Genomic DNA, 25,265 nt, shown 5'->3' with positions numbered 1-25,265 from the left:
CTGGAAATGAGGTGCTGAGGCAAGACCTACATGAAAATCCCTGGAATTCCAAGTCTTAATTGTCATTTACGCAATAATAACTCACATTTAAAAGCAAAGGAAGCGAAGGGTGGTTAGCAGGCTTCTCTTTAATGCTGACTGCTGAGTGCACACTCTGAATATGCTTGCTGATAATTTTGACATATAATTAACCTCCTTTATGATGGGTTGTAGCCTTCTGGAGCTAGTGCCTATGGCCAAGCCTCAGCCAGGGGAAGGCTTTGGATCTGGCTGATTCTCTCAAAGTCCAAAGCCCAGTTTATGTCACTGTCTCAGAAATCAGGCTCCATTCTGCCCCTCCCAAAATTCAAATTAAGAGACTCCAGTACGGAGGCAGGCTGAGAAGTCGTATTTCATATTCTCCCTTCACTGTTGCGTGCCCTTAAATAAGTCACTAGACCATTCTGAGCTCATTCTCCTACTGGGAAATGGATGCAACAGTATTTACTTCGGAAAACCGCACTGGAGTGGGATAAAATAAAGCCTCTGCAGTCCTCAGCACCATGCAGGATACTGTAGGCAACACGACACAGCTCCTTCTCTCCCCTAAGCAGAGTGGAAAGGCATATGGGAAGCAGTTGGCAGACAGGGAGAAGGTTTACTAGCAGAGGCAATCTGAGCTTCATTCTAAGAGAAAAGAGAAAGTTTTTTGCAGAAAGGGAGCCCAGGTGGACGACAAATTAGTAATAGTAAAATAAAGAGAGCAAATAAACAAACAAACAAACATTGTGGAGCTCTTATTAAGTGTCAGGTAAAGCCCTAAATGCTTCCCGGTCCATTAACTCATTAGTTCCTCCCAATGGTTCTCAGATAAGTGTTATTATTATCCCTATTCTGAGAGGAGGAAACTGGGCTCAGGAAGGTTTTCACCTAACCCAGACCTCTACATCCAGCTGTGGGATTAATTTAAGCGGTCCTGCTTCAACAAATCTGTACTGGAAAAGTGTAGTCAGAGCGCTCCCCAAAGGCGACAAGGGCAGATGTCTCTCACATACTTTGGGTATTGGCACCAGGAGGTGCCAATCTCTGGAAAAGGGCATAATGCTTGAAAAAGTAGATCAGAGAAGAGGAGGAAGATCCTCAATGAGCTGGATTGGCACAGGGACTGCAATCAGGCTCTGAAGACATGAGACTGAGTATGGCACAGAACTGAGCAGGTTTTAGTTCTATTGTACACAGGATGGATACAGAGTGGAGCCGAACAGACGGCACCTAGTAACTTCACAAACACATTCATATACACACAACACCCTGAAGAATACAGAGATAACGCATGAAAGTCAAAGCTTCTTGACCAGTTGTTCTGTTATGGACTGAGCCAAAAAGCTATCCCTCTTCTGGCTACCCTTGGGAGGTCTGCGAAGGAGAGGGATGGGGCCTGTGTCCCGCCCCCGGAACCTGCAGCCATCCCATAACGCACCAGCTGGAGGCCAACGCCGTTTTATGGGGTCCGCTTTGATTCCTGGCTCAGCAAGGCTCGAGGGCCGAACGCTGCAAGCTCGTAAACGCGAGGGCCGCGTGCTCCCTCCAGCCCGCAGATATAAGGCAGCGCGCGGCCGTGGGGTGCAGCCGCCCGTCTCTCCCAGCGCTGCTCCAGCCCCGCGCTCCGATCGATCGCACCCACAATGACCTGCCTCTCTTCCTGCTCCGGTGCCCCCTGCGGGGTCCGCGCCTTCAGCTGCGCCTCCGCCTGCGGGCCCCGGCCCGGCCGCTGCTGCATCACCGCCGCCCCCTATCGCGGCATCTCCTGCTACCGCGGCCTCACCGGGGGCTTCGGAAGCCGCAGCGTCTGCGGGGGATTCCGCGCTGGCTCCTGCGGACGCAGCTTCGGCTACCGCTCTGGCGGCGTGTGCGGGCCCAGCCCTCCCTGCATCACCTCCGTGTCTGTCAATGAGAGCCTGCTCACGCCCCTCAACCTGGAGATCGACCCCAATGCGCAGTGTGTCAAGCATGAGGAGAAGGAGCAGATCAAGTGTCTCAACAGCAAGTTCGCTGCCTTCATCGACAAGGTGGGTGCCTTGATCACACCCTTCCTGAAACTGAAGGTCCTTGAGGAATCTGGGGATTTACCAAGCTGGCCGCTCCTTAAAGAAGGACTGAGAGCTGCTGATACTTTGTGTAATAATTTTAATCTACATGGATATGAAACATTAAATAACTTTAAAATAACTTTTGCATAACTGCCAATACTTAAAGATTAGGTAAGTAGAAAATCCTAATACTCTAGGAGTTGCAGTCAACTCAACAACCCATAACAACAATACTTGCTACTCTCCCAGTTATAACAGAGTAGGCCTGGGGTTCCACCAACACTTTCAGCTAGACTGTAATACTTTATTATTTCATGTTATATGTGTGTAGTGGCCAGCAGCAAGTGACCTAGTGGTTAAGGAGTTGTGCTGCCAACTCAAAGCCAGGCAGTTCGAATCCACCACTTGCTCCTCAGAAAAGAGACAATTTCTTCCTTTACAGCCTCTGAAAGAATCAGTTCTTACTCAATGGCAATGAGTTGGAGGAGTTTCTTAAAGATCATGGCTTTGTATCTATAATAGTAACGCTTCCCCTTTATGTATTATGTTTCCTGAACCCGCTTATACATAGCTATTGAGTAAAGTTGTGGCGAAATCCTGAAGTCAGCCTGTAGGAGTTTGATGACTGGGGACTGTCAGGCCAGGGGAGACCAGCAGGTGTCATGACATCCACCCTCACTCTGCACATCTTACTACTAGTTCTGTCTTATCCACCTGCTCTCTAAGGAGTACTTGGGACCCTGGCTTCTCCCACTGACTTTTCCCCACTTCTACACCAGGTGCGCTTCCTGGAGCAGCAGAACAAGCTGCTGGAGACCAAGTGGCAGTTCTACCAGAACCGCAGGTGCTGTGAGAGCAACCTGGAGCCGCTGTTTGAGGGCTACATCGAAACGCTGAGGAGGGAGGCCGAGTGTGTGGAGGCCGACAGCGGGAGGCTGTCCTCAGAGCTCAACCACGTGCAGGAGGCGCTGGAGGGCTACAAGAAGAGGTGAGTGCAAGCAGATTTGACCACTGAACAAGGGATAGGTTTTGGAGACAGGAAGAGAGATTGAGTCAAAGCAGGATGGACTTGGATTAGATCAAGGAGGAACTTCCTAACAAGAAGAGGGTGACAGGAAGCCTATGGGGAATTTTTTTTCCCTAGGCTGGAAATTTAAACATTGGAAAGATTCTAAACTATCAACATGATGTGCTTATTTTATTAATTCACCAATCGTTTATTGAGGCTATACCCTGTGCCAGCTGCTGTCCTGGGCCCTGAGGTAGAGTAGGGGAAAGAAAGTAAGGAGGAGGGGAAAGGGAGCTGAACCAAGTCCCGCCCGCCCCCCCGCCGGCCCCAGAGGAATTATAATCCAGAAGCAAAGAGGTCTCACAAATATGCAAGGTATCACCAGGCACACATCAGAATAAAAGACCCTGAATCCCAAAGAACACTGTCAGCGGGGACTGGTATGATAAACGAAGGCTTTTTGAGACAAATGCTTTTTCATTCATGGCCACCTTCAAAAAATCCAAATTCTGAAATCTGTTCATCCAGACACATCTCTCTCTCTCTCTCTCTTCCTCCCTCCTCTGCCCCACCTTCCCTCCCTCCCTCCCTCCTTCCCTTTCTTCCTATCTCCCTCTCTTCCTCTCCAAATCTCTCCTCTTTAATTTCTAGCTACTGAGCCTTGTCTCTTTTGCCTTCAGATATGAAGAGGAAGTAGCACTGAGGGCCACCGCTGAGAATGAATTTGTGACTCTGAAGAAGGTGAGTGGCCTTAGAACACTCACCCCACAACTCAGGACTGAGAGCATAGGCAGGGACCACCCTGTCATGATTCAGAGGGGCCTAGTGACTCTCCCAGAATCACACAGCTCCATTCTTCCATACGCCTGTCTCAAATGTTGCCATGCTCCGTGGGTAGCCTCAGACATCGGCATATACTTTCAGCTTCACACAGAGCAATAGTCTTCCCCACTCTGAGCTCACTCCTCTCTGGCTACTTGCCTCCCACATCTTTGTTTCTTCCCTGTAACGGGCATAGAGTGGACACTCAATAAATATTTACAATCAGAGGGCACATGGATGGCAGGATGGCCACATTTAGGGGCTAGCAAGAATCACGAAATGCTGGACAGCTTAGATTTGACTCTTTACAAAGTATCATCACCAGACCTTCCAACCGCCGATGAATAATCAGGGATTATCATGAGGAAACAGCACAAAAGTTAAAGGCCAAGCCTGAGCTGACTTCTGATTGCAGACCCAGAACTCTTTCTATAAGATTCTAGGCTCAGAACCAGGGATGGGGAGACAGCATTTAATTAACACATTAGGCACTAGTTTCTATGTCTTGGTGATAATATGTGAATTATGGAAGACTCGCTCATTGAGGACAGAAGACATGCCTGGGGACCTAGGACTTTTCCTCCCTTCCCCGTGCTTGCTCCTGACCCCACTAACTGCAGGAAGGACTTTGCTGGCAGGCTCCATGAGGTCTAACACCAAGATAAAACCTCTCAGGAGGGTTGTGGGGAGTATGCTCGGCCTGATGGGGTGTCTCTTCCATGGTAGGAAGAAAAGGAGAGCTCTGTTGTAAGAGACTCCCATGCCTTCTTCTCCCCTTTAGGAGGTGGACTGTGCCTATCTCCACAAGTCTGACCTGGAGGCCAATGCAGAGGCCCTGACCCAGGAGATCGACTTCCTGCGACAACTGTATGAGGAGGTGAGGGGATGTGGGACCATGGGGCAGCAAGTGGCATGTCAGCCGTCGGAAAGAATTTGTCACTATTTCAGCTACTCAACTCTTGGGCCTGGGTTACATGGGCCAGAGGTGATTTGAAAGACCCTCGCCCTGACAGGCTTTAAATAAAGTCAAATGAAGGAGAGACGGGTTTGCTTTGGAAACGTGAAGAACAAGAGTATCTCAGTGTCTGATTTAACGGGCTCCTGACAAGCTTGGGTTCACGGCTACTGTGGTAACAGTGATCAGAATGAAGTGAACTCAGGTCCTAGACCCAAAGGATCAAGGCAGGAAGCCTTGTCTGAATCAGGCTGTGGGCCTCAGTCATGCACTCTCTCTACGTCCTCCTCTTGACCTGTGGGGCTTTGAGAGGTTCCTGGGTTGAGGAAAAAGACTAGAACACAGGGGAAGCAGGGGAAGGGGACAGGGAAGGGCTGGAGAGGGAACTCTGTTCTAAAACCCTCTCACCACTTCCCACCCTACAGGAGATCCGGGTCCTCAACTCCCACATCTCAGACACCTCCGTCGTGGTGAAGATGGACAACAGCCGGGACCTGAACATGGACTGCGTCATCGCTGAGATCAAGGCTCAGTACGACGACATCGCCAGCCGCAGCCGGGCTGAGGCCGAGTCCTGGTACCGCAGCAAGGTGAGTGCCACAGGACACCTGCCTGCTAGACATGGCAACGGGAGGATGTGAGGTATATATTAGAAAAGTCTTTTTTTTATGAGAATCTCCCCCCATGCAAATTAGCTTCCTCTGAAAACCTACTGGAGAGTCAGCCAGCTGTGAGTCAATTCCAACATGATGGTACAAAAAACAACAGCAGCAAAGATAATTGTATCAAATCCTTCCCCAGGAATAGTTAAGAGAAAGACAAAGCGAGTTCAGGTTGGGGAGGCACAGAAAGTGCTGCCATGTGTACAGGGCTGGTCTCTGTACAACTTGAACTGTCACTTATCCTAGTCCTGAGTCTCGGCAGGAAGTCCCATCCCTGCTGAACCTCATGAGAATCCACGCTTCCCCCCACAGTGTGAGGAGATGAAGGCCACAGTGATCAGGCACGGCGAGACCCTGCGCCGCACCAAGGAGGAGATCAACGAGCTGAACCGCATGATCCAGAGGCTCACGGCCGAGGTGGAGAACGCCAAGTGCCAGGTAATATCCACTCTGCCCCTCCGGTGTGGGTAAGAGATTGAAGTTAGCTGCAGCAGATGGTTTGAAGCTGGATTTAGCATTCCTTTAAATTGTCAATGTGCAAGAAACGGGAGCAAACATCAAACATCAGGGGAGTCTCCTCTGTGAAAAATGGGCTCCGTTCCCCCAGAAGGAGGCAGTATGGAAGGGAAAGGGAGATGAAAACTTTCCAGGGCCCAGGTGCAAAGTGAGACAGAGGAAACAGCACTGGCCTGAGGGACAGGAAACCTGAGCCCAGCTACCAGCTTGCCATGTGACCTGGGATAAAACATTTAACTCTCTGGCCTGAGGTTCTAGGTCAGTGATCTAAACACTCAGAGGTTAATAAATGAGTGAAGCAGGCTGGCAGGCTGGATTCAAGGCCATCTACAGGACACAGCTAATCAGATTCAATTAAGCCCAGTTCTGCAGAAATGTATGTCTATATAGCCAAATCCTTTGATTTTTTCCAGAGAAACCAACAATCTGGATTTTTATGTTTAATTTCTCAAATTTAAAGGCACTGTGGGTAAGAGCCAGCCATCCACTGGTAGGCAATGGCTTGGCCTCTGACCCTGAATCCAGAAGGATCTTTAAGAAGCGCTGTCTGACATACTTTGGACATGTTGCAAGGAGAAAAGAGTCCCTGTAGAGGGAACTCATGCTCAGAAGGGTGAAGGGACAGCACAAGAGAGAAAGACCCTGGATGAGGTGGATTGACTCAGTGACTGGGGTAATGCGGGTAGATGTGTCAGAGACAGTAAAGGTGGCACAGGATAGAGCAGATTTCAGAGCTGTTGTACATAGGATCACTGTGAGTTGCAAGTGACTCAACGGCTCATAACAGCAACAACCTCTGCCTCTCAGAATTCCAAGTTGGAGGCTGCAGTGACCCAGTCTGAACAGCAGGGTGAGGCAGCCCTCAACGATGCCCGCTGCAAGCTGGCTGGGCTGGAGGAGGCCCTGCAGAAGGCCAAGCAGGACATGGCCTGCCTGCTCAAGGAGTACCAGGAGGTGATGAACTCCAAGCTGGGCCTAGACATCGAGATCGCCACCTACAGGCACCTGCTGGAGGGCGAGGAGCACAGGTGAGGCCCACACCTATGGGGAGGGTGTTTCAATATGCCACAAACCCATTTGCCTTTTATTTGCATCAGTCTTGCTTCCCTTGCTATTTATCATCTCTTTCTCTTTCCACAAGGTTGTGTGAAGGCATCCCTGCTGTAAATGTCTGTAAGTACTAGTCTGTGGGGCTGTTCTCTGAAATGAGGGTTAGACTGAGGACAGAGCAGACAAACTTCCTCCTAAAAAGCCAGATAGTAAGTATTTAAGGGTTGTGGGCCGTGCAGTCTCTATCTTCTACTCAGATCTGGTTTTTCCTGGTGTGAAAGCAGCCTCACTATAGTTTAAATGAATGAGTGTGACCGTATGCCAATAAAACTTTATTTGTAAAAAACACAGGGTTAGCCCACTACTATAATTTTGGGATCCTAGAAGGAGGGACTCATAGCAACGTCATAAATCTTTATGGAAAAAGACTGTTTCATCTTTCTGCCACAGAGCAGCTGGTTCATTCAAACACAACCAGATTCTTTAACACTGCCTCACCAGGGTTCGATATGGTTCACAATCAACTCCGTGGCAGTGGACTTAAAAAGAGGACACTGTGGGCAGTGAGCAGTCATTTGATGACTTTGTTATTCTGCCGGTAATAAGAATAAGAGGCTCGAGAGCTCTAGTGGCAAGGAGCTGCACTGTCAATATTGCAAAAAGGCAGCCATTCAAATCCACCAGCTGATCCATGAGAAAGATAGCCAGTCTCCCCCAGTTTGGTTTACTGCCTCTAAAAACCTGCTAAAGGGTCAGTTATGGTTCGGTTCCAATTCGGTGACACAAACCAACAATGGTCCTTCATCAGTTTAAGGGAGGAAATTGCCCATCTTCTCCCTCTGAATGGCTTGTGAGTTCCAACTGTTGACCTTTCAGTTAGCCGTCCTATGCACGTTGCACTACACCACCAAGGCTCCTTGGTAAGGGAGCTATGCCCACAGTTTATGACTGATGATTGTGATACGACTTTGACAAAAAGTGTCCAGGAGTGCAGGTGTCTATAGAGAAATGAACGTGGCGGGGAGGGGCTCTGGGCAGGCGGGAGGACTCTGAATAGTCAGGGCCACTGGGGACTATGTGAGGACTAACCCTATCCTCCTCCCTGCAGGTGTGAGCAGCTCCCGGGGCGGAGTTGTCTGCGGGGACCTCTGCGTGTCTGGTTCCCGGCCTGTGACGGGCAGTGTCTGCAGCGCCCCCTGCACCGGGAACGTGGCCGTGAGCACCGGGATGTGCGCGCCCTGCGGGCCTAGCTCCGGCTCCGTGCGGTTCGCTTAGCAGCGCTTGGCGATTTGTAAATACGTGGCTCAAGGAAAGAATAAGGGAACGTCCTTGCCTCCAGTGGCGGGTCCTGGAGTCAGAAAACAAAGAGCTTCCTGAGCAGCCCGCCCCACCCTGCGCTTCCCAAACTGCTGGGCGCATCCTCTTGTCTTTCTACCCGCGGCTTCCTCTCATTTTTCCCAGAGAAAATGAGGCTCTTTGCCTGCTTGCTTAGCAGCTTCCCCTTCCTCTCCAAATGTCTAATTGACAGGTTTCTTCGAAGCCCTGAGCTAAGGCTTCTTTCAGAGGGGGGCTGCACCTGAGGCAAAGGGCTGCTCAGTTCCAAGACCTCTGGGTTTTGGATGTGCTTGCTCCAGCTCCCCCCTCAGACCTTGGTCTCTGTGCTTCCAATAAATTTCATAAGTCATACAGTGTTGAGAATCTCCAGTTTGTCCAACAGGCACTCTATTCCAGTCCCATTTTCAACCTTGGGAGGCCTACAGGGGAGCCCTTCTCAGCTGAGGAGGAAGGAAGGGTGTCTCTGCGGCACCCTCCCTTTTCCTGCACAGAGCCAGGAGCTGGATGGTAACTGAGAAGGGCAACACTGAGGTGCCTGTAACCAAGAGGGAAAGGCGTTTTATTTCTTCACACCCTGGTGGGGACCTCTGCACCTGCCATTGCTGGGATGCCACTGTATCCCAGATACAGTGAGGGTCACTTCCTGCACCTCACCCACCCTCACCACATGAAAAGACCCTGACCACGTTCCCAAACATACAGAACATGCCCCCCTAAACCAATTCATCTAGACAACTCACACCACTACCAGCTCTCAAGGGGAGTGACCTAGAGACCTCCCACCTATTTCTCCAGTACCCATAATATGTTTTACTTCCTGTCAAAAGTAGAGAATCCCAAACACAGACCCTGAACAAAAACACCCCATCCATCCACACAGACTCCATATCAGGAACTGTGAGCTGTGGATGTCCCCATCCAGCACAGACTTAAACTACAAATAGTCCCCTCCCCGAGATCTAGATGCCAGAGATCTGAGCTGTGTACAGCTCACACCTTTGTCCAAGAATCCAGGGACCCAGCCCCCTACCGAGAATCTAGACTCTAGGACCCCTCAGCATTCCCTCCACCCCTCATATACACAGACCTCCTCAGACTCAGACACCCATACAGAGTCTTGGACACAGACAGCCTCCTCCAGAAGCCCAAACACTTGTTGGTCTAGGGGTCCCAGGCCTAACCTGTCCCTGAGTAATGGCAGACCCTGCACTAGGAAGGGCTTCAGGTGGCCAGACTGAAAGTTAGCTTGTCAGCCCAGCACAGTGAAATGTTTGTGGTCTTCTCACCACCTGAGGAATGCATTCTGCCAGCACCAGGCAGGAAGAGTGGCTGGTATCCAAACATCCCCTTAGCAGGAGAGGACTCAGGTGCCCACTGCCTGCCAGAGCTAGAATTTCCCTGTGGCATTTCTGAATCTTCTCCAGAGAGGCACTGGAATTTATCCCAGTCCTGGAAGAAGGCCAGGGGCTCACCTGGATAGCAGCCCAGTTCCTTAAAGGAACACTCCTCTGTTGTCCTCATGTCACCAATGTGCTTCCCCAGCCTTCTGCACAAGAGGCTTCATGGTCATCACGGCAGAGCCACAGCACCTCCAATTCCCTGCCCTCCCTATGAACCAAGACACTTGGCATAGCATTCAACCAGGCCTCAGAAAGAGGCTGTTTTATTGGATGCAATTCTGACATCATTTTACAGAGTCTTTTAGGCTTGAGACCAGGGCTAGAAGGTAGGACCAGGAGTCCCTCTGTGACGATGGAGGGAGGAGCAACAGGTATCTCTTCACATCAGGTGCTTAGCTGCGGACACTCCTATGAGTAGTCTTGAGGGAATAGGCCTTCAGGGTCCCAGGCTTCCCACTGCTGGAGAAGCTCAGGGCATTGCTGCCCATGGTTCCCCCGAAGGTCAGCTCATTGCCACCAGCACCAATGGAATTCAACACCGCTGGGAGAGAAGGGAGCCTGGCCGTCACGGAAGCCCACCACCACCAAGGACCTCATCCCTCGTCCACTCCCACCTTCTCACCACAGTTGCCCCTACCTTCTCCCACCTCCCTCCATCAGTGAACCCAAAAGGAGCCTCTATCAGCAGCAAGGACAGCTTCCTTAGGTGTGCCCAGCCCTGCCCTGCCCTGCCCTGCTGCAGCCAGGCTCAACTCCAGAGGAACTTCACCCACTGGAAGCTGGGGGAGGAAGGTTTGAGGGGTTGCTTGAGACAGGACCCTTAGGCCAATCTGCCTGCCATTCTACAGACCCACTAAAGCAAAAGTCACACTTCCCCAAGCCATCACCAAGAACTTACAGACGATGTTCACTCCATCACCGGTCAACCTGGGGGCAGAAGAGAACCATAAAGCAACTTTTCCTCATTGTTAAAGGGAAACACTCCCAGGCCCCCTCCCTACAGGCCCCAAGAGGGACCTTTGTTCTTTCCTCCCAGTCCCCACTTCCTGTTTTGCTTTCACCTTATTGCAAACCAACTCAGATGAGGGAATAGCAGGGTGGGTCCACTCTGGCCCTTTTGTCATCTGGCTGTGTGACCTTGGGCAATAGTCAATCTCATAATCTCCACTGCCTGGTATGTAAATTGGACCTAAGTAAGGTATCAATCTGCATGGACTATGTAAAGCCTTGGGCACACAGGCCTCGGTCAATGGTAGCTGCCAATATTATCTAATAGCAGAAGGCTGTCTTATCTAATTGGATCATAAAATCCTCAAATTCAGCTATAGCTTATTGATTCCTCTGTCTCCCTAGCTCTCAGCATGAGGCCTAGCATATAACAATGACTTCATATGTGTTGAAATAATTAGTGAATTGTTGACAGATTGAATGCAGCTCCAGCCAGGCCCGAGGAAAGAGAGGGTAGGTAGGTGGGGTGACTTTAAGCAGCCTGTGGGAATGAAACAGGTCTTGCAGGGGAAATTAAAAATCCATTCTAGACAGCTGGGTGTGTTTGTTTTGTGATTCATTGCCCCATTGTCACCAAGCCCTTGGCCTTGCGGATTAGTTTGCTTTGCAGGGTGAGGGGGCTTATCCAGGTGGGGGAATGACCTCAGCAGCCTGGACCCAGAAAGGAGCCCAAACAATGGCAAAGGCAAGAGGTGAATGTGCTGGAAAGCCTGTAGGCTACTTGCCTGAATAGTCCAAGCAAGTGATGGTAATGGGTGGGGAGCCAGGTTGCTATCAGAAAGCAATGTATGTGAGAGTTTCTGGGACAATGCCTACAGAGATCTTGGCAAGAACGGCCCTGAATGTCCAAGGCGCTAGTCATTTGTGTCACTTTTCTTTTCTCATTCTAAAGAAAAGACTATTTTTGTGACCAGCTGGACAATTGCAATGGCATGTTCTTGAAGAAAGCTACTCAGAGTATCTAAACTTCAGGTCTACCTTAGATCTGCCCCTGAAGAGGCTGATCAATTAAAGGATAAATACAAGTCCTCTGTCTCCAAGTCCCCAAAGGAGTAAAAAGAGTGAGTGTCTTCTCAGAAAACAGGAAAGCTTCCAGGAGAATAAACAAACTTCCCATGTTATCTTCTTTGTTGGGTTCCAACAAAAAAAGCCTCAACTGTTCTACTTCAAAGCCTTTCCCCACACTGCACCCTGTCACTCTCCCCAAATCCTAACCGTCCCTCAATCCCAACCTTCATGCAAAGAGCAACTTGAAGGCCTATTCTGTTGACTCAATGAATCAACCAGTCCATCAATGTGAGAATGGAGACCCAAAGCATGAGCCTTGTCTTTAGTGAAGAATTCCCTATAAGACTAACCCACCCCAGCATCCTCTCTGGCTTCAAGTAAATAGGCAAACATCTCTGGGTCAGGATGAAACCAATCTCCTCCCCCACCTTTGGTCACGAAGACCTGATTTAACAAGAATATCTAGTAAGAAGCCTGGGATCACTGAAGATGTTTGCACCAGGAATCAGCAGACCTTGACTTAACTAAATAATGTGAGCCACAATTCTCTTTCTTGAGAGTCTGTAATCCCTGATCTGACTACCTGACATGTTTGGACAATCAAATAAGATTGCCCTACAAACACACTGTTTCAACCTCTCCACTGTTTTACACCACGTGGTCTATTCTTTTGCAAATTCATCTCTTTGAGGGCAAAGCAGCAGACATTGACTCTACCCCACACACCCCCCCTCAGCTCTGCCCTCTGCTCTACCCACTCCTGACGTCCATCAGAAGGTGGAGAACACAGGCATTTCCTATTGATGGATGAGCATCAAATGCCAGGCTCTACCGAGTCTTGGAAGGTGCCCCATTCCAGCTTCCCAGTCCTCACCGGTTCTCCTCGCCCTCCAACAGCTTGCGGTAGGTGGCGATCTCGATGTCCAGGGATATCTTGACGTTCATCAGCTCCTGGTACTCGCGCAGCTGCCGGGCCATGTCCTGCCTGGCGCGCTGCAGGGCAGCCTCCACCTCCTCCTGCTTGGTGCGCGCATCCTTGAGCGCCAGCTCCCCTTTTTCCTCAGCCTCCGCAATGGCAGCCTCCAACTTGGCGCACTGGGGACAGTAGGGCAACTGTGAGCTGGACAGCACAGCTTAACGGCCAGTGCTTTCCCGCTTCCCAGCCTGCAGAAAGCACTGGGCAGACTGCTGAAGGTGTCATCATGGGCACCAGTTTATTTCCTCAAGCACCAGGGACTCTCAAAGGTTAAAAACCTGGGTTTCTATGCCTGATGGGTTCCAATTCTGGTCTAACTCCTTACTCTGTGACCAGATGAGTCATTTAATCCCTCTAAGCCAGAATCTCCTCTCTTCTAAGATAATAATGAGAATGTCTACATCATAGGGATATTGAATGAATGAAATATATGATAAAATGTACATAAAGTGCCTGCCACACAATAGCAACTTAATTAATACTGTTTATTAAGACTATAAAGGCCCATCCTTGCTGGAGATCTAACACTACAGGGTCCTAATTGAGTCTCGCATGTTAGATAACTGACCACAATCAGAAACCATTTTCAAACTACAAACTTCTAGAATGGGCTTGAACAGAGGGCTTGGAGCAGAGAGACCCAGCTTGGAGCACACAAGCCTCAAAGAACATGATCAACAGCCTGCTGGGCTGGGCAGGGATGGTCTGACTCCAAAGGCACCAACTGCCTTGAGTCTTAGTGTTCCCTCTGTTCCGTGCTCAGCCCCCACTACTGGGAGTCCGTCTAGTCCAAGGGCCTCCACTTGTTCTGCTTTAAGGGCTGCCACGTCCACCCTCTAGCCTCGAGCTTCTCTTCCTTCTTTCTCCACACTTCTTCCTCTCACATGATGTTCCCTGTCTCTCTGCCTAGTCTTCCCTGGCCCTAGCCCTGAGCCTTCTCATACCTCTCTATCCCCATGCACTATCAAACCAGTACCCCTGTACCACCTCAAACCGGAGGGACTGGGCCGGCCATCCCCACCTGAGGACTCAGACCTTGTCTGTCAGGGGTGAACACCTTGACCCTGAGTGCCGGCCCTGCCCCACTGTTCAAGAGGAGAACCAGATATGGTGGACACATAGGGCTCAGGGAAATTCTGTTCACTATTCAGTCCCTTCTTCCCAGGCTGGAGGCTGGCCTGCTTCACAGGGTGACTCATGGCCCCGTATCTGTGCCAGGAGGCAGCCTCTGCTCTCCTGGTAATGGGCCTTCAGGGCTCTCAGGGGAGGACACTCCTGAAAATCACCCATCTAAGCCCCTGCTTGTGAAGCTGCTGAGACACGCACCACCTTCTCAGACACCTGTGCAGAATGCAGACACAGACAGGACGTGGAGGGACCTTCCCCGTCAACATCCCCTCCCTGACTTCCAGCGAAGCATATCTTAGTTGTTCTTCATCCAAGACCTAGTTCCTGATTGCGGAGCAGATGCTAGAAAAGAACAGCCAGCTAGACAGACGAGGCCCCTGCTCTCAGGGCATCAAAACCTTCATGTGCCAGATATGTCTCCACAGAGACAGGTGCATGAAAGGACGTTAGCCAGGTTGCTATTGAGATAGTGGCTTGGTGGCTGCAGAAGACACCTCTGAGAAAGGGGCAACCACAATTAGAGCTGGGAGAAAAGCGTTCCAGTAGGAATGAAAGGAACTCAAAGTGCACAAGCCCTGAAGCAGGACCTTGCTGGGCAAATGAAAGATACAGAAAGCAGGCCTGGAGAGAGAGGCACGATGAAAGGTCTGGCCAGGAGGCAGGTAGGGACCCGTGAACCATGGAAGTATTTTTCTTGTTTTCTGGCTTCTTTCTCATTTCTGCTTCTGCTCTGTGAACCCCCAGATTCCACATCTTGTCTCTCGAGCTGCAAGAAGAGTGCTCGGCTCTGGTTGAGAGGTAATGGCAGTTCTTGTCTGGTCATCCACAGACTCTCACAGTTTCTCTGTCCAGTCAGGACTCCCTCTTCCAAGGTGAGACAATGGGCTGGTTGGAGAACATTCTGCTCATACCATTGGCCATGCTCCTCCCCTCTTGTTAAGATCCCACAAATGGGCCTGAGACATTCAAGGTGCATCAGCCTAAGTCCAGCGAAAGGCAGCCTGATCCCTTCATCCCCAACCTCCTCTACCTCAGCCCGGCATTTGGCCTCTCCTGGCCGCCCCTGAACTGATCCCAAGGAGCAGGAGCAGCAGGGATGAGGGCACGTCCCACCTGGTTCTTGACGTTGTCAGACTCAGCCTGCAGCCTCTGGATGGCCCGGTTCATCTCCACAATCTCGTTCCGGGTGTTACGGAGGTCGTCTCCATGCTTCCCAGCCTGGGCCTGGAGGGTTTCCAGCTGGATAGTTCAAGCAAAGAAGTATGGCAGGAGTGAGTCAAGGTTACAGGTGACTCAATCCTCTGTCCACACAAGGAATGCCTTGTTCCAGGTATTGAGTCTGCCTGGTTTCTATTTCCAGGGAGAGACCCTTAGACTCCTAGTAAATTTCATTTAACTCCAGGAAATCAGACCATGGGGAAGTGAGATGAGAAGGGGCTCAGTCCCCTCTAGGTCAGACGGAGAGGCCAAAAAAGGCTTGCTGGGGCCCATCCTCACTAATTTTGTGCCTACTCCCACTCCCATCATGCCCCAGGGCTGGAGAATCACTGAAAATCTGAGCCCTTTGCTTGTTATACAATATCCTTATCAGCACCACCCATTTCACAGACTAGACAAGTGAAGCTCAGTGAAGAAAAGACACTGTCCCAGGGCCACAGAGAAAAAGGCCCAAGTCTGGTTGCCCTGTTGGCATACTTATGTTCTTACCTGTGCACATGGGTGACTCCATGGCCTCTCTGCAGAAATATCCCTCTATGCTGCTTTTAACCCTGCCTCAGGGTCCCTCCTCCAGGACCCCCTTGTCTAAAGCTCCCCTCCTCCAGGACCACCTTCTGGGTCCACCTCTGCCTCCCTGCCCATTCCATGAACACCTCCAAGGCTGGCAGTCCCATCTCCATGCTGCATGTATAGTGACTAAACCTCCCAGCGTCCCATCTCTGCTCTTCCTTCTACAAACTACGTGGAACAGGGCAAATTATTTCACTTTTCTGTGCCTCGATTTCTTAGTTTTTAAAATGTGTAATATAACAGTAGCTGATGGATTAAATTAGTTGTTGCATGCAAAACATTGGAAACATTGCTTAGCACTCCCTGTGTACCTACCCACCACCATTGAGTGGATTCAGAGTGACCCTACATATAGGACAGAGTAGAACTGCCCTGTAAGGTTTCTGAAGCTATGAATCTTTATGGTTCTTTCCCATGAGGAACAGCTGGGGGGTTCGAATTGACTACTTTTTGGCCAGCAACACAACATTTAGCCCACTATGCCACCAGGGCTCCTCAGCACTATGTTAAAAAAAACAATACATCACTGCCATTGAGTTGGTTCTGACTCTCCTCAGATTTCTAAGGCTGTAGATCAGAATGGGAGGAGACTGCCCATCCTTCTACAGAGCTGTTGGTGGATTTAAACTGCCAAAGATGTGCAGTCTTTTGTTAGCAGCACACTGTGCCACAAGATCTATCTCCCTCAGCACTGTGTAAGTGCTTGATCAACTTTAACTATCATAACTGTTCATAAACCTCTATTTTCCCTGCTCTGTTCTTCCATCAGGGCAGGACACTGGCCTCTCATCCTCATCTTCCCAGAACCCAACCAAGCATCACAAATGGCCACTGATATGTGCCAGAATAGAGGAACCCCAGGTTCTCAAGGCCTCAAGGGAAAGTGAGGGCACTGTCACTGATAGTCCTGATCGGAGCACACAGTCCATCCCAGGAATCACACACCTTAATCTGGTACTGAGTCTCAGCCTCTGCCCGGCCACGCTTGGCCATCTCTTCATACTGGGCCTTGACCTCAGCAATGATGCCATCTAGGTCCAGGGTGCGGCTGTTGTCCATTGACAGCACCACAGACGTGTCTGAGATCTGGGCCTGCAGCTCTGCCAGCTCCTAGAGTGATCAGACAGAATATTAGGGCCTGGAGTGTGATCCACCCTCCCTCCCATTACCAACGCTGGGATTTCACACACACAAGGGAGGAAAAAAGGCAAAGAAAGGAGACAATGCAGTAGGCATGCATCTGATAAGATTCTAAGGGCCAATGACAGTGAGCTGCAATGGTTACCAGCTGTGAGATGCTGGGGGCTATTCTATCTCTTGTAAGTGGCCAGTGGGGACAGGTGACATATACTACACTCCATTCTATAACAAACTCAAAAACGCAAACTCATTGCTGTGGAGTAGGAACTGACTCAAAGCTGACCCTCCAGTGGGTTTTCTGAGGCTGTAAATCACACAGGAGGAGATTGCCTATCTTTTTCCTGAAGAGCTGCTAATGGATTTGCAATGGAATACTATGCACCATGTAGGAGCAATGATCTTGTAAATCACTACCTAACTTGGGAGGCACTGGAAAGCATTATGCTGAGTGAACTAACTCAGTGCCACAAGAACAAATACTTGTATAAAACCATTATTGTAGAATGAGTATGAGGACCCAAGGGAGGTAGGGTAGAAACAGAGGGGTGAGGATGGGCGGTGGAGGGGGTGGTTAATCATAGGGGTGCACAGTTTGATGGGGGAGGTAAAGGAAATGGGAAAGATCCAGTGTGAAAAACAATTTATTAGAACTTTGTAAATAAATCAATATAAAATAACATTTTAAAAAAAGAGTTGTTAGTGAATTCAAAACAACAGAGAGGTTTGAATTGCAGGACAATACCACCTTTATAGCCTCTAAAAACAAGGATCTGACTGTATTTACCATTATAAAAACATGATCATAGTCTGGAGGCCTAGTGATAAAAATCTGTGCTACAATCCCAAAGGCACATGGTTCAAATCCACCAGCTGCTCCACAGAAGAAGAGTGTGTATATTTGTGCGTGTATGTGTATACACATATATATATATATGTATACACAGAGGAGTGAGTGAGTGTGTGTGTGTGTGTGTGTGTGTGCGCGCGTGTGTGTACTTGCTATGCATTGGAAAGCTGGACAATGACTAGGGATGATAGAAGGAGAATTGATGCCTTTGAGTTGTGGTGCTGGAGGAGAGTACTGAATATACCATGGACTGCAAGGAGAACAGGCTTGTCCTGGAGAGGGTGAAAATGGGCTGCTTCTTGGAGGCAAAGATTCTGAAGCTCTGTCTGACATATTTTGGACATATTACAAGGGAAGACTGATCCTTGGAGAGGGACATCATGCTTGGGAGGGTGGAGGGACAGTGCAAGAGAGGAAGACCCTCAATGAGATGGATCGATCCAATAACTGGGCCAATGAGGGTAGGTATGTCAGGGGCAATAAGTTGACACAGGATAGAGCAGAGTTTAAGGCTCTTTTACATATGGCCGTTATGAGTCACAAGCAACTTAACAGCACATAACAACAACAACATATACATTTGTTGTTGTTGTAAGCCGTTGAGTCAGGACTGGCCCATAGCTGATTCTTCAGTGGGTTTTCAAAGGCAGTGAATTGCACAGGAGGAGACAGGCTGACCATCCTTCTTCTGTAGAGCAGCTAGTGGCTTCAAACCACATGCCTTTGGGATTACAGGGCAGTTTTTTACTACTAGGTCACCATAGCTCCCTGATTAGATAGATAGATAGATAGATAGATAGATAGATAGATAGATATAGATAGATTTGTGTGCCCATGAATATATTTATGAATAACATGCTAATCTCCTCTGGTTGCCTCTGAAAACCCACATTGAAGGGTCAGTTTTGAGTCAGTTCTGACTTTATGACACACAACAACTCCAACAACGTGTATATAATACGTGATCAGCGTACAAAGATTTTGCCTATACTGAAGTGAGAAGTGCTCGAAATAAGTTTCAAGGATCCAGCCCTTGAAATGAACACTTATGTAGAAATTTACTCTGGGGGCCTAATAGCTATAATTTTAAAATACATTCACTGCCATCAAGTCAGAACCGACTGATGGCTGACGCTCCAGTGGGTTTTCAAAAACTGTAAATTACACAGGACTTCCCATCTTGCTCCTGAGGAGCCACTAGACATTCAAGTGGACAGAAAGGTGCAGCCTTTGGGTTCTCAGTGCAACTCCCTCAGGGCTAGGCCGCCAGAGCTATGATACTGTTGTTAGGTACCACTGAGTCAGACCTGACTCATAGCTGACCTTCCAGTGGGTTATCAGAGGTGGTAATTGCATGGGAGGAGGTTGCCCATATTTCTCTTGTGGATGGAGCAGCTGATGGATTTGAACAGCTTGCCTTTGGGTTGACAACACAGCTCCTTACCAGTAGGACACAAGAGCTCCCTGACCAGATCTACAGGTACAGAAAGAAGATTAATTAGATTGAGAGGAACTAAGAACTGGTCTATGATTAGCATCATGTGTAAAATACATGCACTAAACTCTGTCACGGTGCCTTCTACCTAAAGCCAGAGATACACAGAGGAAAGGAACAACTTTTTAACTTTCAAGAGGGGAAAGGAACTGAAAGGTCAGGACAGATTAAGGGTTGGAGGGAGATTACAGGACGGAGGGCAAGGACAAGGAGCATGTCCAGCTGATGGGCAGCCACCCACCCAGTCCTACAACGCAAACTCTCAGTCACTTCAGTCTCCCCTGAGTGGTCTCTCCTGCATGGTCTATCCAGCTCAACTTTGAACACTGTCACAGGGATCCTGAGACCTCCCCTCTGGTTCCTTTCAGTACCTCCCAATCCCATTTCCTAACAAAATCTGCTTTGGTCATCTCATAGCTCCAAAGGCCAACTTTAAATGGCCCCGCCCTGTCCCATTACCCTAAGCTCCTCTTTGCACTCAAGGCCATTGTGGATTTCTGAGTTCCAAAACAACCAAGTCACTGAGGACTCATGGTGACTTCTATATCAGAGAACAGTGCTCCACAGGGTGTTTAAAAGGCAGCTTTTATAGAAGCAAAGCAACAGGGCTTTCTTCCAAGAAGCCCTAGAGTGGACTTGAACCTCTAATCTTTCAATTAGCAGCTGAGAGTGTTGTTTGTATCATCCAGTGAAGAACAGGATAGTGCCACTGCCACCACCCCAAATAGAGAGAGACAGAGACAGAGAGAGACAGACACACTGGCTTAGAGGCAGGACCCTGACCCTGGTTGGGCCAGGACCAGCATGCTCATAACCTAGAAGGCCTCACCATGTCATAGAGGTTCTTCAGGAAATTGATCTCATCATTAAGGGAATGCACCTTGGCCTCCATCTCCACTTTGTTCATGTAGGCAGCATCCACATCCTTGGAAGAGGACAGAGGGACACCACACCCTCAGCACATAGCACACTGACTGGGGTGCAAGGAAGCCAGCACCATCCAATCCACAGGACCCAAAACCACCATTCATCACAGCCAGCGTCCTCATACTTCCTGTCATGGCCACAGCAGGAAGGCTCTGGGCCTTCCAGGTTGTGTGATGGGCATTATTTCTGGGCATCCCCAGGAGCGAAGTGCCTCCTTAATATGAGTAGCTAACAGTAGCCTAGAGCCCCCAGACCTAGCACTTCTAATAACTAATGATTCTGATGATTTGGACACACTCCTAGCTCCACCTCCTACCAGGTATGTGACCTTGAACAAATCATTAACACTGTAAGCCTCAACTTTTCATCAGGAAAATGGATGAGCAAAACTGCAAAAATTATTTCCATTTCAGGACAGTTACCCTAGAGATGACAACCCTGAAGCCAAAATGTTTAACCAGTAACATGAGTGATTCTGATGGTGGGCTTTGTACCATGCTTTAATGTCACAGGCAGAGATGATGTCTGGGACCTCTTTTTGTTGTCCTCTCCAGTGGTTCAGCTCCTTGAAACAGGACCCACTGTTAACACACTGCCTCTCCACAGATCCTGCATCCCATGATAGACTGCCTTTGCAGTCATGCTGTTGAAATCTCTCTAAAACATTCCTATGGCTGCTCAACCTCAGCTTGTATATCTTCAGCGAAGGGGAGTTTGCTCTGGACTGAAAAAATCCATTTTACTTGGGTAGTAAAACGTTCAGGCCCTCCATGTGCCACTTTGTCTGTAATGGCATGTTGGAATGTTCTGACACTCTGAGAGAGGTCTTCCTTATGTGGGGGTTGAAATCTCTCTTCTAACCTTCACCCTTTTGGTTCTACCCTATGGGTGCCCAAAATAAAGTGTAGTGACTCACCAGGCACGCGCGCGCGCACACACACACACACACACACACACACACACACACACAGTGGTATATCAGCAACTTCTAGATCCTACCCTCTCCATACCCACTACTCCCCTCTTGCAGGGCCCACACCACACTGGGGCCGCAAGTTGCCATTGCTTCCCAGGTGAGAAAGCTGTTTTCAGCTCCAAGCTGTCTGTGGTCTCACCTTTTTCAGCACCACAAACTCGTTCTCAGCACTCATGCGATGATTGATTTCATCTTCATACCTGCAGCAGAGGCAAGGGAAGGGTGTTGGTGCAGGTTTACCAGCATCTCCCACCATGATCCCTGACCTCAACATCCAGCATTGAAAAGCTGCCCTGCATCCTCCACCCCTGTCTCAATGATACACCTGAAGAAAACAGGTGTCTGGCTATGAAACCAAATTTCCCTGACTTTTCTATTGGTTGTTCCTAGAGTTTTGAATGTTAGCATACGGTGGAGTGGGGAGAGGAGAAAGGGAGAAGGGAGAAGGGAAAAGGAAAAGGAGAGAGAGAGAGAGAGAGGAGAGAGGCCAGGAGAGAGGAGATAAAAGAGGGAAGAGGGGAGAGAAGAGAGGAGAAGGGAGAAGAGAGAGGGGAGAGAAAGAGACCCACACACATTTGGATGATACCTAGCAACAAGTGTTTCTAGGTTGTTTGAGTTCTGGCCCTTCACCTGTCTGGTTCCACCAGCTGTGTGATTAATCCTATTGAGTTTTGCCCTAGGGGAGAAAGGGAGGGGCACCCCCAGAGGTCTCATTTTCTCTCCTCCAACTTGAGCTGGTATACTCAATCATGCACCCGGAGGAAGAGCATGTCTTCCTGGGTGGGGCTGGGCCCAAGCCTCAGGCTTTGGTTTCTATTCAATGAGAAAAGAGCTCTGTAGGCAGTTGAAAGGCCTTTTCTTTCAGAAGACCCAACCCTGCTCATACTGTGGCTTTTTGTCTGGTCCCTGCTGGAAACCTAAAAGCTCAGAGGCTGCAACCCTTCCCCTTCTCCGCCTTTGCTTCCTTCCTTCCAAGTTGGCTCTGTGTCTGTTGACGTTTTTATTGTTAGGTGCCATGTAGTCAACTATGACTCATCGTGACCCAATGAACAATAGATCTGACATCTTGCCCCAGCACATGCCATCCTCATCATCCTCAATATACTTGAGTCCATTGTTACACCTAGCGTGTCAATTCATCTCATTGAGGGTCTTCTTCTCTTTCTATGACCCTCCATCTTCCTCAGTGTAATATCTTTGTCCAAGGAGTAGTTCCTGCTAACAAAATACCCAAAGTATGTGAAACAAAGTTTTACTATCCTTGACTGAAAGGAACACCCAAGACATATCTCTTTGCTCTTTTGGCATTTCTTATCTGAGGAGTACAAATTTAAGCCCCATCTCCCTTTGACTTGCAGTGTGCTCTTAGTCAAATCCTGAACCACTCTGCTCTCTTAATTCTTCACGTGAACAATATGGAGTTGTTCTAGAATTATCCATGAGGGTTAGGTCAGCTCTGAAGCACATCTGTCACAGGATGCTTGTCCTTTCTGGGATCTTGTTCAGGTACCCAGTGGGAAACAGGTCAGGGTTGGGCTGAGATATTCACTAAGATTGAGTTTGGAGAAAAGACCGGAATAATTTGGCAACAGCCCCCAAAGACAAAGAAGTAGAATATAATCTAGGGAATATGCTGTACTGAGCAGTTGGCTTCTGATCCCTGACCCAGGGGGACTTGCAGAAAGGCCAGCTAATGAAGGACATAAAAGCCCAAGGTCAGGGGTTCACATTGTGAGGTGGGGGGGACATTACTTATTCTTGAAGTCTTCCACAGCATCCTGTGTGTTCTTCAGCTCCACCTCCAGGCGATCCTTATCTGCCCGCAGCACCTCAAGCTGCCTCTGGAAAGCCGTTATCTGGGCCTCGAAAATGCCTGGGAGGCGGCTGCTCTTGCCTGTCTTCTGCTCCTGCAGCAGCGCCCACTTGGTCTCCAGCAGCTTGTTTTGCTGCTCCAGAAACCGCACCTATAAGAAAGAATGGGACTCATAAGGAGCCCAGTGATCCCCACAGAAGAGCTGAGGAAGAGCTCCAGCCTCTCAACAGAGCCTGAGTTCTCATTGGCTGTTTCTTGACCTAAGTCATCAGCCCTTGTCCCTCTCCTCCAGGAAGTCGACCTGGAATAAGCTCCCAGGACTTCCTGTCTCAAGGGTCCTAAAGTATGACTCAGGGACTAGTCCTGCCTAGCTCTCAATCTATCTCTGCTATCTGGTTCTCAAAATATGTGCTTGAGTCATCTCCCTGCTCCCTCTACCTCCTTCTCCATGTGTTGTTCCTAGGTCCTGGGAACAAGAGTCTCTCTCCCACTCTACCCCTGACTCCACACAGCATCTTCTCAGGGGAAGGGGCCCAGAAAGAGAACTCTTGGGCTTGACCTCTGGCGCTCCCATGCTGACACTGGTGCCAAAAGTGGCCCCAAGAAACTCAATGGTTCCTTGACAGAGCCAGTCTGGGCAGCTGGAGATCTCACCCAGGTACTAGGAGGAAAACCAATCTATTACAGGATAGTTTATTTGGTCTCATTGCAAATCCTGAAGGACAAGGCTTCCAAGCCTTTGATCTTTAAGGAAGCTGACTCCCACATCTCTTCCCCTCTTCGCCTCCAAGGAGTTGGTGCACACTCCAACTGCCAGCCTTCAGGTTAGTAACTGAACACTGAACCACTGCACTTCCAGGGCCCCTGCTTAGAGAAAGTGACTCATAGCTGACCCTCCATTAGGTTTCCAAGACTTCAAATTGTGGGGAAGGAGATTGACCACCTTCCTTCAGAGGAGCTGCTAGAGAGGCGTGGCCTTTGGGTTAACCGATGAGGCTCCCTGGAGGGGTAATTGGAGAAGTTTTGGGGGAGGAGAGAGCTGGGCTCCTGAGACGAACTAAATAACCTCCGGGCTGGTGGAATGGGAGCAGAACTTTCGCTAATATTGACAAGAGAGAACGGGGAGGTCTCCCAACATCCCGCAGGTTTCAGACAAAGAGTGGTTCCTGTGGCCTGTAGCGTGGTTAGGGTAGCTTGGTTTAGGGTAGCTTGGCTTAGGGCAGGAAGGGTAGGACTCACCTTGTCAATGAAGGATACAAACTTGTTGTTGAGGGTCTTGATCTGTTCCCGTTCCTCCTGGCGCACCTGCTGAAGGGAGGGGTCGATGTCCACCTTCAGCGGGGTCAGCAGGCTCTGGTTGATGGTGATTTCGCGGATGCCAGCCATCAGCGGGGCCTGGTAGGGGGGGGACATAGGCCCACGGGGTCGCGAGGCGCCCAGGCCGTAGAAGCCGCTGCTGCGGAGGCCCCCGGAGCGGCCCGCGCTCAGGCGCACAGAGGCGCTGCGGCCGGGGTGGGTGGCCGAGCGCGAGCTGAAGACCTGGGACCTGAAGTGCGTGGACATAGCGGCCGCACAGAGCTGGACGGCGGTGGAGAAGAGCAGCGCCAACTCCCTGACCACCGGGACTGGCCCCTTTTAACCACTGGGCTGGGCGGATCCGTTTGCACAGGTAGGGGCGGGGCTGTCCGTCGGCCACCTTTCACTGCCCCATAGGTCCCTCCCGGGCTGCACTTAGGTCTTCTGCGACGCCCACTCCACGGGAACCCAGACATTGGCCAAAGTTGGAGTAGTCTCAGACAGGAATGAAGAAGTGTGCCCCCAAAGCCCCCACATACAGGGAACGCAGGGAGGGGGTGGGGGCTGGGCACTCAGTCCAGGAAGGGTTACCAAAGAAGGTTTGAGAAAAGGATGAAGAAATTCCTGACGCCAGTGTACAGAGACCATCTGGTAGGAGATGGGGTGAAGGGGAGACAAAAAAGTTCCAATTCCAGGACTCATCGCCCAGACCTCCCCACCCAGGCAGCTGAAAACCAAAAAGATATTCCTAACCCCGCCCACGAAGCCCCACCACCCTTCCTGAGCCCTCCAAATCTAGTCCTTCTCCAGAGATCAGCTCAGTTCTCGAATAATCTGACCCCAAGAGATGCTTGACCTCAGTGGGAGACGTGCTTGAGCCTGGCCAGGTCTCACTGACCACATACATCATGCGCCTCAGTCGGCACTGAGTCAGACATCAACTCACTTCTGACCATTCCGGCAGGCATCTGAGGCCAGTACGACTGGTGCTCCCCACCCTGTGGGCATGCCCATTTATTTGTCCCTTTAGAGAAGGAGATCCCTG

General features: G+C 49.8%; 2 protein-coding genes across 2 annotated transcripts; one reads left to right on the top strand and one right to left on the bottom strand.

Moving 5' to 3' along the window:
* Window positions 1–1,664: 1,664 nt before the first annotated feature.
* LOC102877470 (keratin, type II microfibrillar, component 7C-like) lies at window positions 1,665–8,358 on the top strand. The gene is made up of 9 exons (XM_006883968.1): window positions 1,665–2,048; window positions 2,849–3,057; window positions 3,759–3,819; window positions 4,682–4,777; window positions 5,281–5,445; window positions 5,830–5,955; window positions 6,841–7,061; window positions 7,175–7,206; window positions 8,192–8,358. The coding sequence occupies exons 1-9, from the start codon at window positions 1,665–1,667 to the stop codon at window positions 8,356–8,358; spliced, it is 1,461 nt and encodes a 486-aa protein (XP_006884030.1).
* Window positions 8,359–10,210: 1,852 nt separating this feature from the next.
* On the bottom strand, window positions 10,211–24,487 carry KRT7 (keratin 7). The gene is made up of 9 exons (XM_006883967.1): window positions 24,164–24,487; window positions 22,864–23,075; window positions 21,251–21,311; window positions 20,038–20,133; window positions 16,672–16,836; window positions 15,052–15,177; window positions 12,709–12,929; window positions 10,717–10,745; window positions 10,211–10,359 (listed from the first exon to the last, which is right to left on the bottom strand). The coding sequence occupies exons 1-9, from the start codon at window positions 24,485–24,487 to the stop codon at window positions 10,211–10,213; spliced, it is 1,383 nt and encodes a 460-aa protein (XP_006884029.1).
* Window positions 24,488–25,265: the final 778 nt, after the last annotated feature.

Source organism: Elephantulus edwardii, unplaced genomic scaffold (assembly GCF_000299155.1).
Source record: "Elephantulus edwardii isolate Elephantulus edwardi_28Jun2011 unplaced genomic scaffold, EleEdw1.0 scaffold00030, whole genome shotgun sequence".
NCBI lineage: Eukaryota > Metazoa > Chordata > Mammalia > Macroscelidea > Macroscelididae > Elephantulus > Elephantulus edwardii.
Note: the sequence above shows the minus strand (reverse complement) of the source record. Positions and strands in the feature narration are given on the sequence as shown.